Source organism: Carassius carassius, chromosome 10 (genome assembly GCF_963082965.1).
Source record: "Carassius carassius chromosome 10, fCarCar2.1, whole genome shotgun sequence".
Taxonomy (NCBI): domain Eukaryota; kingdom Metazoa; phylum Chordata; class Actinopteri; order Cypriniformes; family Cyprinidae; genus Carassius; species Carassius carassius.
In genome coordinates, this window is record NC_081764.1 from 30796576 (window position 1) to 30816225 (window position 19650).

At 35.8% G+C, this 19650-nt stretch overlaps 1 protein-coding gene and 1 pseudogene across 2 annotated transcripts in view; both read right to left on the bottom strand.

Annotated features, from left to right (window-relative positions):
* Positions 1-7536, bottom strand: part of LOC132152167 (ras and Rab interactor 2-like) — a 19979-nt gene extending 12443 nt beyond the window's left edge. The window contains exons 1-5 of one of the 2 annotated variants that reach the window (XM_059560927.1): positions 7424-7536; positions 2082-2164; positions 1026-1138; positions 568-739; positions 316-427 (exon numbers count right to left, since the gene is read on the bottom strand). In XM_059560927.1, coding sequence (XP_059416910.1) covers positions 316-427; positions 568-739; positions 1026-1138; positions 2082-2141 — 457 coding nt within the window. In that variant the 5' untranslated portion in view covers positions 2142-2164; positions 7424-7536. Of the gene's footprint in view, positions 1-315; positions 428-567; positions 740-1025; positions 1139-2081; positions 2393-7423 lie in introns of those variants that run through there. The other variant, XM_059560926.1, reaches the window with a different exon arrangement.
* A 2395-nt stretch (positions 7537-9931) lies between these two features.
* LOC132152168 (D-aminoacyl-tRNA deacylase 1-like) lies at positions 9932-17337 on the bottom strand (annotated as a pseudogene).
* Positions 17338-19650: the final 2313 nt, after the last annotated feature.

The window sequence follows — 19650 nt, forward strand, 5'->3', positions numbered from 1 at the left end:
ACCTGTGAAACAAGGGGAAAACTTCCCATTCTGACTCAAAACAGAGATTTATAAAATGATATCAAAAGTGCATGAGTGTAGAGTCACTGCCAAGTGGTCTTTGACCTCACCACTGCATGCACGTGAAAGTAACAAGCTGCTTGGTATCAACAAACAATAAAAAAGATAGATACCCAATAAAAGCAGATTAACCCCACGTCTTTCACTGCCAAACATCCTGAGCTGATGGTGATATAGTACACAGAAGTAAATACGGCAAGATGTGAGCTGTCAACAACAGTTATGGCTTAATATGATATAAGGGATCTGACATACTGTACTGACTCTGCTTTACAGGGATGTGAATGACGGTGGAGTCTGAGCTACCATCCATGTGGAATGACAGGACCTTCTTTTGGAGGACAGATGATTTCCACACTAAAAACACCTGGACAGGAAAGAAAAAAAAATGCTTATGCAGTAGTTCTTAAAGGGACAGTTCACCAAAAAATGAGTCTGTCATCGTTTTAATTTCTTAAAAAAAAAAACTGTCTGGTGTCTTTGTGTTCGCTCCCTAACATATTTTACCCCATCTGGTTGCTGCAGTAGGATGCCAGTGGCCTCTTGCTGGTCAATTGAAAGCAGAAGCCAGATGGGGTGTGTATGTATCAGTTTGTCCAAGACACTGACACTTATACTCGTACCATCCCCATCATCTGCAGGATAATGTAGACACAAAGCGCTCATCTCTCCTTCTATCCTACAGAGAACAAAATGGGTGTAGTGGGTTGTCTTGTAGTGTTGTTTTATGTCCTTTAAAGGAAGAAAAGGCATTAGAAAGACTGACTAGACTTTCGTCCTCTACTGGACTCTACTTCAAAACATACAGAGGTTCTTTACTATTACAGTACATAAACAGCAATGCATCTATTAAAAGTACAGTTAAAAGTACAGCTATTGTTGAATTTAAATGCTCTGTTATTTAGCTTACTGTACAATGATGGTCTTAATGCATTCTTGATATTTGTATATTAATGTGTACTCACTCTATGAGCACAGACATGTCTGGATCTCTGTCTGGATCTCTGTCTTTTTTCTGCGCAGCATGAACCATTTGCTGCTCCAATGCACCCAGTGACAATGCAAATGCATCGACAAGCTACACATGGACAGAAAAAGTAAAATCTTACTTGTCCCAGCAGAAAACATCTAGGTGAATTAATGTAGCGGTCTTTTTAAATCCACTTTGGCAATATCCCTTTAGATAATATAGAATCTGAAAAAAGGTAAACTGCCAGGAAACCTGCAGAGAACAGTGAAGGAAAAACGGAAGCTGAAAACAACAAAAACAACAACAACGAGCTGAAAAAGGCTTATTTGAGACCAAAACAAGAGAAACCGCTTCAGCCTCGCTGGACATCCATCCATGAGAAGGAAGAAAGTTAGTCACTTTCCTGTGTTCTTAATCTATTTCCCCCGACAGGAAATGGGATTTACCATGACAACACAACCCAACCCAACCATCACAGCATTTCTTTATGCAAGTATTTACATGTGATCTTCAATGACGACAGTAGATATGCAAATAAGCTCCATTACAGCCATAAGAAAAGTGTTTAACTGCAAGTTATAAACTCATAATTGTGAGTTTAAATATCACAATTCTTACTTTTTTTTCTTTCTTTTTACATCTCACAATAGTTTTTTCTCCCATTTTAAAGTAAAACAAATAAAAAAAGGTAATTGCTACTTTTTGACTCACAGGTCTGACTTTTTTCTTGCAATTCTGAGTTTATATCTCATTCTGAAAAAAAAAAACAGAAGTGTGAGGAAAAAACAAAAGTGAGAATTGTGAGATAAAAAGTTTGTAATTTTTTAAATTACCTATTAACACAAACACACACACACACACACACACACACACACACACACACACACACAGACACTGTCCACTGTTATATACAGCCAGTGAATGTACGCAGTGGAACACAAAATGTTCGAAGTTTCAAATGCTGCCCTTGATTTTTCAGGATCCTGCTCAATTTTATTATGAAGATATAGAAGATGCAGATATAGAAATGTTCACAGAAAGATAATCTTACCTGAAGAAAGCTACCAGTTCTGCCCATCCGGCTGGGTTGTAATAACGATTTCATTGCCATGTTGCTCTTGTTGTTTTAAAGTCCTGCAAGTCAAAAGAGGCATGGGGATCACTAAATAAGATGACTCTGATATAAAATTGTTGTTGTAAAATCTGTTTTCAGTATGAGTGATGCATTCATTCATACTGTATTTGCTGCACTCTTGTCTCCCTTCATATTCAGTCATACTATGAAATGTCTGTTATTATGATAACGGATGAATGGTTTGTCTGTAAGCCTGAGATTAGGTTCTAGAAGCTGTAATCATTTCCACAAACGGCCCTGTCTGCCTGACACTTCTTGAAATTATTAAACAGTTATTTTCTGAAGCGATATGTTTAATTAGTATACACAGCAAGTCAAGTCAAGTCACCTTTATTTATATAGCGCTTTAAACAAAATACATTGTGTCAAAGCAACTGAACAACATTCATTAGGAAAACAGTGTGTCAATAATGCAAAATGATAGTTAAAGGCAGTTCATCATTGAATTCAGTTATGTCATCTCCGTTCAGTTAAATAGTGTCTGTGCATTAATTTGCAATCAAGTCAATGATATCGCTGTAGATGAAGTGACCCCAACTAAGCAAGCCAGAGGCGACAGCGGCAAGGAACCGAAACTCCATCGGTGACAGAATGGAGAAAAAAACCTTCGGAGAAACCAGGCTCAGTCGGGGGGCCAGTTCTCCTCTGACCAGATGAAACCAGTAGTTCAATTCCAGGCTGCAGCAAAGTCAGATTGTGCAGAAGAATCATCTGTTTCTTGTGGTCTTTACAGGGGATCTGTATCTGGGGCTCTAATTGTCCTGGTCTCCGCTGTCTTTCAGGAATGTAGAGGTCTTTTCTAGGTGCTGATCCACCATCTGGTCTGGATACGTACTGGATCCGGGTGACTGCAGTGACCCTCTGATCTGGATACAGACTGGATCAGGTGGCTACGGTGACCTCGGAATAAGAGAGAAACAGACAAATATTAGCGTAGATGCCATTCTTCTAATGATGTAGCAAGTACATCGGGTGGTATGGGAAGTGTTCCCGTTCCGGTTTACCTAATTAATGCAGCCTAAAACTCCTTTAACTGATTTGGATAATAAAAGCATATTAGTATGTTATGCGTAAGCCAGGTTAAAGAGATGGGTCTTAAATCTAGATTTAAACTGCAAGAGTGTGTCTGCCTCCCGAACAATGTTAGGTAGGTTATTCCAGAGTTTAGGCACCAAATAGGAAAAGGATCTGCCGCCCGCAGTTGATTTTGATATTCTAGGTATTATCAAATTGCCTGAGTTTTGAGAACGTAGCGGATTATAATGTAAAAGGAGCTCATTCAAATACTGAGGTGCTAAACCTTTCAGGGCTTTATAAGTAATAAGCAATATTTTAAAATCTATACGATGTTTGATAGGGAGCCAGTGCAGTGTTGACAGGACCGGGCTAATATGGTCATACTTCCTGGTTCTAGTAAGAACTCTTGCTGCTGCATTTTGGACTAGCTGTAGTTTGTTTACTAAGCGTGCAGAACAACCACCCAATAAAGCATTACAATAATCTAACCTTGAGGTCATAAATGCATGGATTAACATTTCTGCATTTGACATTGAGAGCATAGGCCGTAATTTAGATATATTTTTGAGATGGAAAAATGCAGTTTTACAAATGCTAGAAACGTGGCTTTCTAAGGAAAGATTGCGATCAAATAGCACACCTAGGTTCCTAACCGATGACGAAGAATTGACAGAGCTGCCATCAAGACTTAGACAATAATCTAGGTTATTACATGCAGAGTTTTTCAGTCCTATAATTAGCACTTCAGTTTTTTCAGAATTTAGCAGTAAGAAATTACTCGTCATCCAGTTTTTTATATCGACTATGCATTCCATTAGTTTTTCAAATTGGTGTGTTTCACCGGGCCGCGAAGAAATATAGACCTTAGTATCATCAGCATAACAGTGAAAGCTAACACCATGTTTCCTGATGATATCTCCCAAGGGTAACATATAAAGCGTGAAGAGTAGCGGCCCTAGTACTGAGCCTTGAGGTACTCCATACTGCACTTGTGATCGATATGATACCTCTTCATTCACTGCTACAAACTGATGGTGGTCATATAAGTACGATTTAAACCATGCTAATGCACTTAGGTTAATGCCAACAAAGTGTTCAAGTCTATGCAAAAGAATGTTGTGGTCAATTTTGTCAAATGCAGCACTAAGATCCAATAGAACTAATAAAGAGATACACCCACGATCAGATGATAAGAGCAGGTCATTTGTAACTCTAAGGAGAGCAGTCTCAGTACTATGATACGGTCTAAATCCTGACTGGAAATCCTCACATATACCATTTTTCTCCAAGAAGGAATATAACTGTGAGGATACCACCTTTTCTACTATCTTGGACAGAAAAGGGATATCGGAGATTGGTCTATAATTAACTACGTCTTTGGGGTCAAGTTGTGGTTTTTTGATGAGAGGCTTAATAACAGCCAGTTTGAAGGTTTTGGGGACATTTCCTAATGGCAATGAGGAATTAATAATAGTCATAAGAGGATCTATGACTTCTGGAAGCACCTCTTTTAGGAGCTTAGATGGTATAGGGTCTAACATACCTGTTGTTGGTTTAGATGATTTAACAAGTTTATACAACACTAAGAGAAGTACACAGAAATAAAGCCGCACACACATATACAGACAGATGCAAGCACAAGATCTTAAACAGATCATTTCCTCAAAGCTGTTTAAAACACAATTTGCAGAAGTTATTCATAGGAACATACAGTGAAGTCAGTGGTCAGATCAGTAACACAGCTTAGTTTGAGCTTGAGCAACACTGTGTGGTTAGTACAGGCACTATATATAAAATACAGTATAATCATATTCTACACACTCCAGGTCACCTGCAAAATAGCTTTATTGAACAGACTGGACTCTTAATTACAGATCGGGGAAGTTATCCTGTTTATGAAAGCAGCAGGTGTTAAATCATGCCTCTCGCTTTCTGCATTGCAATATCAATGGAGCATTGTTGTGTTCTTCACACTATTGATTCTGTCTTTTGGGACATCCATAGTCAGGCGAGAGTTTGAACTGAAACTAGTGTGTGTGTGTGAGTGAGTGTGTAACACAGCTGCAATCAGACAAAGACACATGTGATATGACCAATACACTGGCTTTGAAAAAAACAGTTAGAGGGTTTTTAAAAGAGTATATAAAATCCCCTGTCACATACACAAGTGGACATTCTCTCAAACAACTTCAGTTTTTTTTTAAAGGTTTATTTTTTTTTTAACACTAAAAGACTTGCCATGTGTGCTGGATACAATACATACACAAGGCTTTGACACTGAAAAAGAAAGACTGTATGTTATTAATAATATTATCTAAATTATTATTAATAATTTACATAACTTAAAAATATAGTTAGAAGTATTTAGGTTTATATATTACATTTTAATATACACACACACACACACACACACACACACACACACACACACACACACACACACACACACACATATATATATATACATATTTTTAGTTCTTTTTATATATGCCAATGGCTTTGAGACTTGACCCAAAAGGCATTGACAAATAAATAAAAATATAATTTACATAACTTAAATATTTTTTTTGGAAACAGTTAAGTTTATATATATATATATATATATGTTTTTATTTATTTTAAATCCTAATGGCTTTGAGATTGAAAAAAGGCCTACTAAATTTTATTATACAAGTATATACATAATCTATAGAATTAATTTATGTATTTTTCAGAAATATATTTTGAATAGATGAATGGATAATTGAATATATAGAGTATATACATTTTTATTATGTCAATAAAAATACATTCAATTATAAAAAATACGGTGACACTTTACAACAGGGAACACATTCACTATTAATTAAGAGTTTTCCCTAAATAAACTCCAAATTTACTGCTTATTAATAGTTTTTAAGGTAGTTAAGTTTAAATATGGGTAAGGATTAAGGGACCTAAAATATGGTCATGCAGACTAATGATGATTTATAAGTACAAATAAACAGCCAGTATGCTAATAATATGCATGCTAAGCAGCAACATACCAACACACACACAACAACACACAGAAAAAGGAAGCATGTCTTACACATACTGTAATCCATTTCACACACCAGTGACATTTAGACCAGAGGATTTTAAAGATGTTCCCATATCCAGTGTAAAAACATAATTCTTAATAACCCAAACCACAGAAATACACATGCATATTTCATAGAAACATTTATCAAAAGGCAGTGAGGTCTGAGGCTAAAAGTCTGTTTTCTGCAGGAGGGTGAATGCTCTACAGCTCCCTACCCTCTTTCTGTGCACAAGCACACATTTCTTCCTGTTTGTTCCTGTCACTACAGTGCATAGAAGCAATCTGATGTGATACATGCTGAAAAATTCCTGACAAAGATGGACCACATCAATGCATCAGCCCTCAGTGCAAACCAAGTACATGCTGGCACTATCAGTGCTGGAGATCCCACAATCAGACTAGAACCATGATTGTACTCACTGTAACTGTGTTATTGACTAGTGGAACATTAAAATGCACAAATCATTTTGTAATAGTTGAGTGTAAAGCAAGCTTGCAAAGATTACAGAGTTCATATCAGGCACTGTATTTATTTTACAATGCTCTCTTCATAAATACAATATATAGGCATTTAAAAAAAATATTTCTATATATTCATATGCCTGTATAAAAGTCATATAATAAACTCACTTTTCAGATGAATCTAATTTTTTTTCAGTTATTCAATATATTTGTCTAACAGCTAATTGTAAAATCATAATTTTAAATACAATGTTATATATATATATATATATATATATATATATATATATGTTTACATATATATATATAGCCTATATAAATATGTTTACATATATTGTGTGTGTGTGTGTGTGCATTTACTTACCTAGAGAGGAATTTATTTAACATTTGCTGACAAGTAATTAGCAAAAATTTATATTTATTGCTATTATAACACAATTATCATCCACCATATACCTAACACATCTTCCTCCAACTTTCCGTAATGTTTGATTGTATATCGTGTTATGCATGTAAACAATAAGTAAATATGACGAATATGAATAAGTTGCAGCTTGAAAGTCTAAACACTTGGAATAAATTACAGTGTTGAAAAAAAGAGGTTTAATGCGTCAATAAAATCACAGAGCCCAATGCGAACTGAAACAACTTCATTCAAAACTTAACTAATTATGCTATAATATTGTAATAGAAAATTGATATTACATAAACCTACCTATGAGTCCGGCCAGCACATTAGCACATGTGTCTGCAGTAATAACAGTCCAGGGATTCTGCTACTCTCTGACAGTTTAACAGGCGCGTCACACCAACAATCCGCGGTCACATGATCACGTGACCGACGCTGCACGTCATGGGTGGTATAGTATAGGCATCCAAAATAATTTGATAGAATAAATGCTAAATAATTAAAGGTGCTAAACTTCGTGCAACTTCCTTGGTTGCTTAAGCAAACACTGACTTGCTATGATGAAATAGCCCTGGGGTCATTAACTTTTTATTATTATTATTATTGTTATTATTATTATTATTTTGAACTGTTCTCTGAGGACCACTTACAATTTTATCAACATAAAAAACATCATAAAATTAGAATAGCCTATTTTCTGTCCTGTTTGGGCCCCCACATCAGAACGTTCCAGGTGCAGATTGCACAGTCGTGGCCAAAAGTTTTAAGAATTACATAAATATTGGAAATTGGAAAAGTTGCTGCTTAAGTTTTTATAATAGCAATTTGCATATACTTCAGAATGTTATGAAGAGTGATCAGATGAATTGCATAGTCCTTCTTTGCCATGAAAATTAACTTAATCCCAAAAAAACCTTTCCACTGCATTTCATTGCTGTCATTAAAGGACCTGCTGAGATCATTTCAGTAATCGTCTTGTTAACTCAGGTGAGAATGTTGACGAGGACAAGGCTGGAGATCATTATGTCAGGCTGATTGGGTTAAAATGGCAGACTTGACATGTTAAAAGGAGGATGATGCTTGAAATCATTGTTCTTCCATTGTTAACCATGGTGACCTGCAAAGAAACGCGTGCAGCCATCATTGCGTTGCATAAAAATGGCTTCACAGGCAAGGATATTGTGGCTACTAAGATTGCACCTAAATCAGCAATTTATAGGATCATCAAGAACTTCAAGGAAAGAGGTTCAATTCTTGTAAAGAAGGCTTCAGCGCGTCCAAGAAAGTCCAGCAAGCGCCAGGATGGTCTCCTAAAGAGGATTCAGCTGCGGGATCGGAGTGCCACCAGTGCAGAGCTTGCTCAGGAATGGCAGCAGGCAGGTGTGAGCGCATCTGCACGCACAGTGAGGCCAAGACTTTTGGAAGATGGTCTGGTGTCAAGAAGGGCAGCAAAGAAGCCACTTCTCTCCAAAAAAACATCAGGGACAGATTGATCTTCTGCAGAAAGTATAGTGAATGGACTGCTGAGGACTGGGGCAAAGTCATATTCTCCGATGAAGCCCCATTCCGATTGTTTGGGGCATCTGGAAAAAGGCTTGTCCGGAGAAGAAAAGGTGAGCGCTACCATCAGTCCTGTGTCATGCCAACAGTAAAGCATCCTGACACCATTCATGTGTGTGGTTGCTTCTCATCCAAGGGAGTGGGCTCACTCACAATTCTGCCCAAAAACACAGCCATGAATAAAGAATGGTACCAAAACACCCTCCAACAGCAACTTCTTCCAACAATCCAACAACAGTTTGGTGAAGAACAATGCATTTTCCAGCACGATGGAGCACCGTGCCATAAGGCAAAAGTGATAACTAAGTGGCTCGGGGACCAGAATGTTGAAATTTTGGGTCCATGGCCTGGAAACTCCCCAGATCTTAATCCCATTGAGAACTTGTGGTCAATCCTCAAGAGACGGGTGGACAAACAAAAACCCACTAATTCTGACAAACTCCAAGAAGTGATTATGAAAGAATGGGTTGCTATCAGTCAGGATTTGGCCCAGAAGTTGATTGAGAGCATGCCCAGTCGAATTGCAGAGGTCCTGAAAAAGAAGGGCCAACACTGCAAATACTGACTCTTTGCATAAATGTCATGTAATTGTCGATAAAAGCCTTTGAAACGTATGAAGTGCTTGTAATTATATTTCAGTACATCACAGAAACAACTGAAACAAAGATCTAAAAGCAGTTTAGCAGCAAACTTTTTGAAAACTAATATTTATGTAATTCTCAAAACTTTTGGCCACGACTGTAGACTCAGATGTAAACGCCCCCTGCTTTGATTGGCTACCAGTTGCGTATTGTTGACAGCATTCATCCTTCACAGATGAACACTGTTGTGATTTAGGTTAAAAACGCATAGATAGTACATATCAACCGATCTGTAATAACAGACAAAGCAATAGTGACCACATAATAAAAAACAACTCACTCTTGTATGGTGCCACATTACTGTCAGATCCATCCAATATAATCAAATAGCTACAGCATCATCTTTTCGTTTTAATATTTCTGAAGTGTCGAATTGTGCTTTATTTGTAAACAAACCAGTAAAATGAAGTGAACAAAGGACTGAGGTATTACTGATGTGGCATTAAAAATAATCCCTAACGTCCCTAATGACTGGCACTAGTTCTGAAGCAATAGAAAATATACTTGCAAATAATGATTCAGATTGGTAGATCTAAACAGCATCTTCAAATACGATGGTATTATATATAAAGATCAAAACTATTTTCCAGCTATGCAATAAGTATCAATTACATGCATTTTTCTTTTCCTTTTTTATTAAAACACATCACAGAGATGAATACATTTAAATAAATTAGATGGCATGGCAAATATTCAGATATTGTGTTTAAAGTGGTGCTAAAATACCACTGACATGTGTCCGAGTCTTTTTTTTAACTGGTAACTGTGGAGCTGCCACTTGTTCTTGTGTTAACTTACAAACTAGGCATTTGACAGGGACTGTAATAAGCATTGTGAGCTGCACTGAGAGACATCCCTGAAGACAGCAGCATTCCATTGGAAGCTGGACTCATCTGCAAGTTGAAAAAAAAAAAAAAAAAAAAAAGAAATACAATGAGCAAACTGTGCTATTTGGTGTCAGTCTCCAAAGATTAACCCCTGGAGCTTGATTCATTAATGTTAAAAACTGCTTATAAAAATGTATCAATCATTGAATTATGATAAATAAGACACTAGAGGAATGACTGTGGTTGTAAGTTCACAGTGAAGTACTCTATGATTCCCGTTCAGAGGACACATCTCCCTCTGCTCCGCTGCTGGCGCAGGGAGCTGCTTTCGAGCGCAGCGCTGCCTTTTCTCTGCTGGACTCCGAAGGGCCCTTTGACCTTGTTTTTTCTTTCCGCTGCTGTTGCTTCTCTTGTTTAGACAGCTGAAGTATAAAATCAACAAAAAACGAAGAGAGGCAAACAGATTAATGGGTTTATATAGTCCCAAAACAATTCATGCAGTAATAAGAACTAAATAATTTACAGTTTCTGCAGAAGATCATTTTAAGGCATGTATTTCCTTGCAAATCAAAGCTGGATACCAGTTTAGGGTCTGTAGGGCCAGCAGGAGACTCCAGATGAATGGTCACAGGGCCATCGTTTTGAATGTGTACCTGCATTTTTGCACCAAACTGCCCATCTATAACACAATACAAGCTGTATGAATTAAAAACACATTCATCTCTCTCCACCTTCAATACCACGACTGAGGTGCCCTTGAGCAAGGCATCGAACCCCCAACTGCTCCCCGGGCGCCGCAGCATAAATGGCTGCCCACTGCTCCGGGTGTGTGCTCACAGTGTGTGTGTGTGTGTGTTCACTGCTCTGTGTGTGTGCATTTCGGATGGGTTAAATGCAGAGCACAAATTCTGAGTATGGGTCACCATACTTGGCTGAATGTCACGTCACGTCACGTCACGTAAAAACAACACTCTAGCCTTGTGAAATAAATATATGAGTATAGTATATAATAAATGTTTTCAGCATTTCAATTAAGTTGAAGCATATAAAATATTTTTCATTATATGTTAATATAGTAATTTCAAGTAAACATATGACCTATATATAAGTCATGTAAAAAAAAAAAAAAATTCTTTTACTGGCACTCAGTTTTGTCTGTCATCAGGTATTCGATTATTTAACTAAATTGTCAGAAAAAGTTTAATTTAAAGTAGAATACTTTATTTCGTTATATATATATATATATATATATATATATATATATACACACACATACATACAGTCGTGGCCAAACGTTTTGAGAATTACATAAATATTAGTTTTCAAAAAGTTTGCTGCTAAACTGCTTTTAGATCTTTGTTTCAGTTGTTTCTGTGATGTACTGAAATATAATTACAAGCACTTCATATGTTTCAAAGGCTTTTATCGACAATTACATGACATTTATGCAAATAGTCATTATTTGCAGTGTTGGCCCTTCTTTTTCAGGACCTCTGCAATTCGGCTGGGCATGCTCTCAATCAACTTCTGGGCCAAATCCTGACTGATAGCAACCCATTCTTTCATAATAACTTCTTGGAGTTTGTCAGAATTAGTGGGTTTTTGTTTGTCCACCCGTCTCTTGAGGAATGACCACAAGTTCTCAATGGGATTAAGATCTGGGGAGTTTCCAGGCCATGGACCCAAAATTTCAACATTCTGGTCCCGAGCCACTTAGTTATCACTTTTGCCTTATGGCACGGTGCTCCATCGTGCTGGAAAATGCATTGGAGAATATGACTTTGCCCCAGTCCTCAGCAGTCCATTCACTATACTTTCTGCAGAAGATCAATCTGTCCCTGATGTTTTTTTTGGAGAGAAGTGGCTTCTTTGCTGCCCTTCTTGACACCAGGCCATCTTCCAAAAGTCTTGGCTTCACTGTGCGTGCAGATGCGCTCACACCTGCCTGCTGCCATTCCTGAGCAAGCTCTGCACTGGTGGCACTCCGATCCCGCAGCTCAATCCTCTTTAGGAGACCATCCTGGCGCTTGCTGGACTTTCTTGGACGCGCTGAAGCCTTCTTTACAAGAATTGAACCTCTTTCCTTGAAGTTCTTGATGATCCTATAAATTGCTGATTTAGGTGCAATCTTAGTAGCCACAATATCCTTGCCTGTGAAGCCATTTTTATGCAACGCAATGATGGCTGCACGCGTTTCTTTGCAGGTCACCATGGTTAACAATGGAAGAACAATGATTTCAAGCATCATCCTCCTTTTAACATGTCAAGTCTGCCATTTTAACCCAATCAGCCTGACATAATGATCTCCAGCCTTGTGCTCGTCAACGTTCTCACCTGAGTTAACAAGACGATTACTGAAATGATCTCAGCAGGTCCTTTAATGACAGCAATGAAATGCAGTGGAAAGGTTTTTTTGGGATTAAGTTAATTTTCATGGCAAAGAAGGACTATGCAATTCATCTGATCACTCTTCATAACATTCTGAAGTATATGCAAATTGCTATTATAAAAACTTAAGCAGCAACTTTTCCAATTTCCAATATTTATGTAATTTATATATTATATTGCATATATATATATATATATATATGTATATATAACATTAATATTAAATATTATTTATACACAGCAAAAAAAATTCAACCCAATAAGCAAACAATTCTATTTATTTCCCTTAATAAAACATTGGCTGATACGTATTTAGTCATTTTAATGGAAGTAATACAATTTATACAATACTTAAATATAATATGTTATTCATTTATTAAATGTTTTATTATAATAAATTAGATTCATAAATTAATTGGGGAACCACTATTCGAGCTGTTCTCTTACTACATAGTAAAATAGTACATTTCTGAATTACCGTTTGATTAATGTAGCAGTGACTAATAGCATTAAAGGAACAGTTCAGTCACAAACTCACACATAAACTAACACACATAAAACACTGGAAACAAAATGTGTTCTACAGGTTTGGAATGACATAAGCAAGTAAATAACGAGCAAGTGAAATTTTTTTTTTGGATAAACTATCCATTAAATGCAACAAATATCTTAAACGATGAGCAAATCCCAATCAGACGAATCAAAGCATTAACAGTCGGCTAGTCTAGCCTCACCTTTGATGAGTTCTGGTTTATAGGCTTCCCTCAGCTGCTCCAGCATGTTGTTGTAGAAGGGCTGGGCCAGTTCAGCCGGCATGGCAGAGTGGAAATCAGGCTTATTTCCCTTGAGGATACACTGCAGAGTGAACTGACTCACACACAGCACCTCCAGCTCTTGGTCCATTACGCTGCTGCTCCAGGCACGGGCCGTTCTCATCCTCAAACAGACGCAAGTTAAGAAGCTTACGTACCCTGAGAAAATATTTGAGATAGTCACTGTGAGCAGCATGAAAACGAAAAGAGCAGCACGAACATTTAATTTTGTGTTCCATCAAATAAGGAAATACATTTTCATTCTTTTTGTGTAAATGAATTCTAATAATGATTTCAGAATGATTCCTGAATGATAATGTGACACTAAAAAAATTGAAGTAATGATAAATGAAATATAAAATATATGTAAAAAGAAAATTGTAATTTGAAATTGTATTAACAGTTCACATTCCATTTTTGATTAAATAAATGTAGCTCCAGTAAGACTTCTTTCAAAAACAAATACTCACAAATACTTTCAGTCAGACCCACAAGTTAATGTGATCTTGTCTCTTTTCACCAATTTAACTGAAATTTCATGCCGATCAAATTATAAATTACATCTATTTCAGTTTAAACTGTATATGAAATGTGGCCGCTCATCCAAGCGATGTCATATCCAATCACAACAACACAGTTTCTGACCTGAAGCAATATACTTCAAAGGGGTCATATGAATCGCATATGAAGCAAAGAGGCTGTGTGCGTTTCATTGTGAAAGTGAAATGACTTTGTTTGGCCTTCCAAAAGAGGACACAACTAGGAATCAGTGGTTAAGCTGTATTTACAACACTGTTCCAGAATAGTTCAACACAAATATTTAGTGTGCAGCACATTTTATGGAGGACTGTTTCCTGAGAGAGAAGACTACAATGCCGTCTTTTCTGACTCATTCTGCAAGTATGTTTTCGAATGTAAAGGATTTGCCACTGACGATTCAAACGTGAGTTTTGAGCAGTGAAGAGTACAGCTTGTTGTTTGTCGTTTTTCCGATCACAAATGCAGACATGGTTTTATGTTTACGCAGTGCGATGCGACGCAACGAGTAAAAAGACAGTAGAAGTCATTATTATTGTAAAAAAATTCATAGTTCTGGAAGGAAGAGGTGGGAACCAGCGAACATTTAACCAAAACTTTAATAATAAAATAAACACAAAATGGCATGACAGCCCCTGGAGGATGACTGCCGCACACATACAGAACTAGGGCTGTAGCTATCGAATATTTTAGTAATCGAGTATTCTACCAAAAATGTGTTTTTGCTTAATTAAAGTGCAATATTAATTATGCAAGGGAAAATAAGACTCCCTGTTCTCTTAAAATGAACAACTAAGTTTCCTTTTTTTTAGAAAAATAATATTTTTATTTTTCAAATGCATTGAATGCAATGCATACATCAAAAATAAACATTTAATTATTACCCATTGTTTCTCTGTCTGTACTTGTACTGTGAACAATGACAATAAAGTTGACAGATGAATTAAGTGCATTTAAGTGCCATTCAGTTGGGGTTTTAAATAAAGCATTTTCTGAGATGCACATTAAACATTAAACACATAAAACATTAATTTAATTTATCTTTTAATTTATTTAATTCATTTAATCATTTAATTTATCTTTTTAATATATATATATATATATATATATATATATATATATATATATATATATATATATATATATATATATATAACGAAGAGTTCAGATGCAAAAGCCTCTAAGTGCCATCTGAAATTTTCATCTAAAATTAGGATTTTTATCAGGCTCCTTATTATTTATTTATCAGGCTTTTATCAGTCATTTTACTTTAATAGCAATGTGCAGGTCCTTTTCCAGACTATTAAAGTGAAATAACTGAACATAAATATAGGAATTGTAACGAATGCAATTTAATAATAAAAATAATAATAATAATAATAGTTATTTTTATATATGTTATTATATTACATATGAACTCACTGCCAACTCGTTTTCGAACAGAACATTACTTACATGTAGTCAACATCCTTCTGCGTGTCCACCACTGAGATGCCAAATAAGACGCAGAGTCCTCTGCCTATGGAACTGATCTGTTCCTCCCCAACTGATTCAGAGAGAGTGTGAGGGATACTTAGTGCTGATCTGAACAGTTAAGTCTGACGCATAGACTTCATCATCTGTGTATATTTTAAAATGTAAACGCACATTTCAAATGTGGCTAAAAAGTCAGCAGTATGAAGGTGTTAAAGCACGGAGCGCGCATGACAGCAGTGTATCACGCCTGTCAGCCGCCTTCATTATCGTGTAAACAAATAAACCGACAGCATTACAATGAGCGTCCAGCTGACAGCAAGATTCTCTGTGAAATGATGAGATTTGTGCAGTACCTGTTACGCTTGCCGCCGTAACTCTTTGAACGATCGCCTTCATTGTTTTTGTCTGCAATCACGTGTAACACTCAAACACTTTATGATTCCGGGTTCTACGAAGCCCCGCCCCTCCGAGCGCCTGCGCACACCGACGCTTCCACCCCCTGGTGGACGAAAATAAAATAAAGCATTTTTTTTTTTTTTAGAATGATTAACTCCCTTGAAATATATTCCTGACTATAATTAATTTAATTGGTTACTGGAAAAATTAGTGTTTTTTGTTTTAAGGCTCTGTCATACGGTGCTATGAATATTGTGAGAAGAAACCCAAAATGCTTATAACCTGCATTTTTGTATAATGAAAAGGTGCATCTTGAATTCATTCAGTTGTATTTGACAATCACTAAAGAATCTTTAAACAGCTGGCAGGAAAACACACTTCTATTATAATTCATTCATTTTTTTATTAAATTCTTAATTTTCTATTACAGAAAACTAAATAGGGGCAAAGGTCTGTAAATGCAAAAAAAAAAAAAAAAAAAAATCATACTCTGCCTTATTTTTTACATAAATCTGGAAATTACTCAAATCAAATTCCAAACTGCATAGGAACCCTGTATACATTTTTTCCAAAATTGTATTTCCAGCTCTTTTTCAAATAAAAAGCACAGTATTAGAGGTATAGCTACAAACAATGTATTACAAACAGGCAGCTTTTCACTCTACATGATATTAATTGACGGATTAGAGTCATGTGGATTATTGTGATGTTTGTATCAGCTGTTAGGATTCTCATTCTGACGGCACCCATTCACTGCATAGGATCCACTGATGAGTAAGTGATGTAATGCTCACCAGAAGCAACTCATCTACATTTTGGATGGCCTGAGGGTGAGTAAACCTTTTAGCACATTTTAATTTTTGAAGTGTTGCTTATCTCAAAAGGCAATTATCAAAATATTATATTCATGTTGATAGTGAGCTTTCTTGCCTCATTTAAACTGCAACTGAGTTCAGTTTCCCAAAACATTCATTTCGTTTTCTGATTCTATTTTAAAATGACAGTATGTCAGAAAAAAAAAAAAAACCGTGTGCTCATTTCTCTTCTTCTTGTTTTTCCCTCTCTTGAGGACTCCCAGATGTACCTCTGAAGAAGTTTAAAAGCATTGTGGTGTATGGCACAGAATCCTCCGGGTCCTTGTAGATAACTGTAGTTCGAGTGTATTTTGTTTCATATATCTTCACATTAGGTCTGTTGTCTTCGACGACCTTTTCAACTAAAAACAAAACAAAAGCAGCAACGTTATATTATGTGCAATAATACATTTTCATACAGTTTTCTAATTATGAGACATTGTCATTTATTTAGTATTAAAAAATCCCACTGTGATTTTTTTCATCTACTATGACATGTCCTGTTATAATTCACCTTTGTCGCTTCCGAGCGTATATTTGTAATATGCGTAACCAAGCATGGTCCATACACCGACAGCATAAGCCAATGACGCATTTCGGTTCCATTTTACAGGATCTATCTTCATATCTGCAATAGTATGTCAAAAGATTAGGATAGTAAATAAAGTAGCTGGCAGTATTCACAAGGACGCGGCTGCTCGTGGTGTCACTTCCTTGTTAGAAAAGTGACCAATCAGAACGAGTTAGGAGTTAAATACTTCCGCTTGCTGACATTTTTATTGAATTATTGAATCAAAATGTTATTAATTCAAATTAATTCAAATAATACTAAATATGTAATTATTCAAGAAAAAATATATACAAATGTCCAGGCCTTTGATTAAGTAGTAAATAAAAGCACGGTCACTTGGTTTCTGTTACTTTTCTCAGCGCTGGCTAATAGAATCTAATCGCAGCTGTTTGTGATTAGATTAATGGATTTTTTTTAAACATTCCATAAATATTTATTTGAATATCATTTAACAATCATTGCTATTAATACATTTAATAGAAATGTAGAGTTCAATCACCAAAACATTAGATTTAAATGCGAGTCTAATATTATAGTTGACAAACCCCCTCGAGGCGCCAGAATTTGGTGTCAGTCAGTTTTTTAATGTCCACTAGAGAACGCCAGATTCCATAAATTTTAAGTTTGATAAATAGCAAAGAATGTTTCCTGTCCATTATTTTCTGTATGTTTCTGCTGTATCCTGTAACATTATATAAGGCAAGCTACTCACCTGTCATTTTAATTAATATCTAATGATATTGTAATGATGGTCTATAATAATAAAACAAATAAAAAGTTATTAAATGTAATATGACAGAGATATATAGATAGACCTTGTTCAAGGTGCAGTATGAAGGTTTAAGGGTTTATTGGTTTAAGTGATCACAATATGGTATATGTTTTTAGGAAATTAAAGAGAGAGGCTATTAGTCATCATAATACATTAAAAATTAGATCGCTTAAAAGATACAGTCCACAAGTTTTTGTAGATGAACTTAGCAAGGCTAATTGGGAAGAAGTGATGCAGTTTGATGATGTGGATACAATTTGGGACAGGTTTAAAAAGTTATTTGTGCAAGTTTTGAATAAAGTTGCACCTTGCAAAGAAATAAGAATTAAGCAAATAACAGAACCCTGGATGACAGATAGTATTTTAAAAGATATCAAGGAACGTAATAATAGCTTAAAATTATTCAAAAAAGTTGGAAATAAAGATAATTATAACAAATTTAAATGTAAAAGAAATGAGATAAGATGCAAGATTAAAGAGGCCAAAAAAATGTTTTTGATGAATGAAATCAGGGAAGCTAAACAAGACTCTAAAAAACTATGGCGAATCTTGAGTGGTTTAGGCTATCGGCAAAAGGTTAAAGGTAAAGATTCAAAAATCAGTCTCAAAATTAATGGTCAATTGATGACAGATCAGAAAAAGGTAGCTAATTGTTTAAATGAGTTTTTTACCACGGTGGGCGATAATTTAGTAAAAGAGCTTCCAGCAAAATCAGATTTATATGATGATAATTTGGTTAAAGAATATTATGACAAATGTGGTGTTGCCTTAGGAGGTTTTTCATTTAACAAAGTAAAAGAGGCGACAGTTTATAAGAAACTAAGTGAATTGAAGTGTAATAAAGCCACAGGGTTAGATAATATTCCGGCCAAGTTTATTAAAGATGCTGCTAATTTTATAACTCCTATGGTTACTCACATTTTAAATCTCTCTATCTGCCAGAATAAGGTACCGGACGAATTTAAACAAGCTAAAATTTTTCGCCTGTTCAAAAAAGGGAGTAGGCTAGAGTGTAATAATTATAGGCCTGTGTCAATCCTGTCTTCGTTATCTAAAATTTTTGAAAGAATATTATTTGACCAAATTGAAGAATAATTTTCCAATTTTAGTATTTTATATGAATTTCAGTCTGGTTTTAGAAGGTTGCATTCCACTGAGTCAACTATTCTATATTTGACGGATCATATAAAGAAAGGAATAGATAAAGGTAAATTAAGTGGGATGGTACTGCTCGATTTACGAAAAGCCTTCGACACAGTTGACCATAGTATTCTGTTGCTGAAATTAAATGCTATGGGTTTTGACTCTAATTCATGTAAATGGATCAAATCCTATCTTACGAACAGGTGTCAAATGGTCGATGTAAATGGAGTGTGCTCAGACTTTTTGCCGATCACTAGTGGAGTACCTCAAGGTAGTGTATTAGGGCCCTTACTTTTTTTTAATTTATATAAATGATTTAAAGATGGCTTGTTCTAGCCACTTATCATTATATGCGGATGATGCCATAATAATAGTTACTGATGAAAATAAAGAAACAATAGAAAGCAAGTTAAGTAGAGAAATTGTAGAAGTGTCTAATTGGTGTTTTCAAAATAAGCTATTTTTACACTTAGGGAAGACTGAGGTTATTTTATTCGGTTCTGCTGCAAAGTTGAAGAAATGTCCCAACTCAGAAATAAGGGAGGGAGATGAGTAT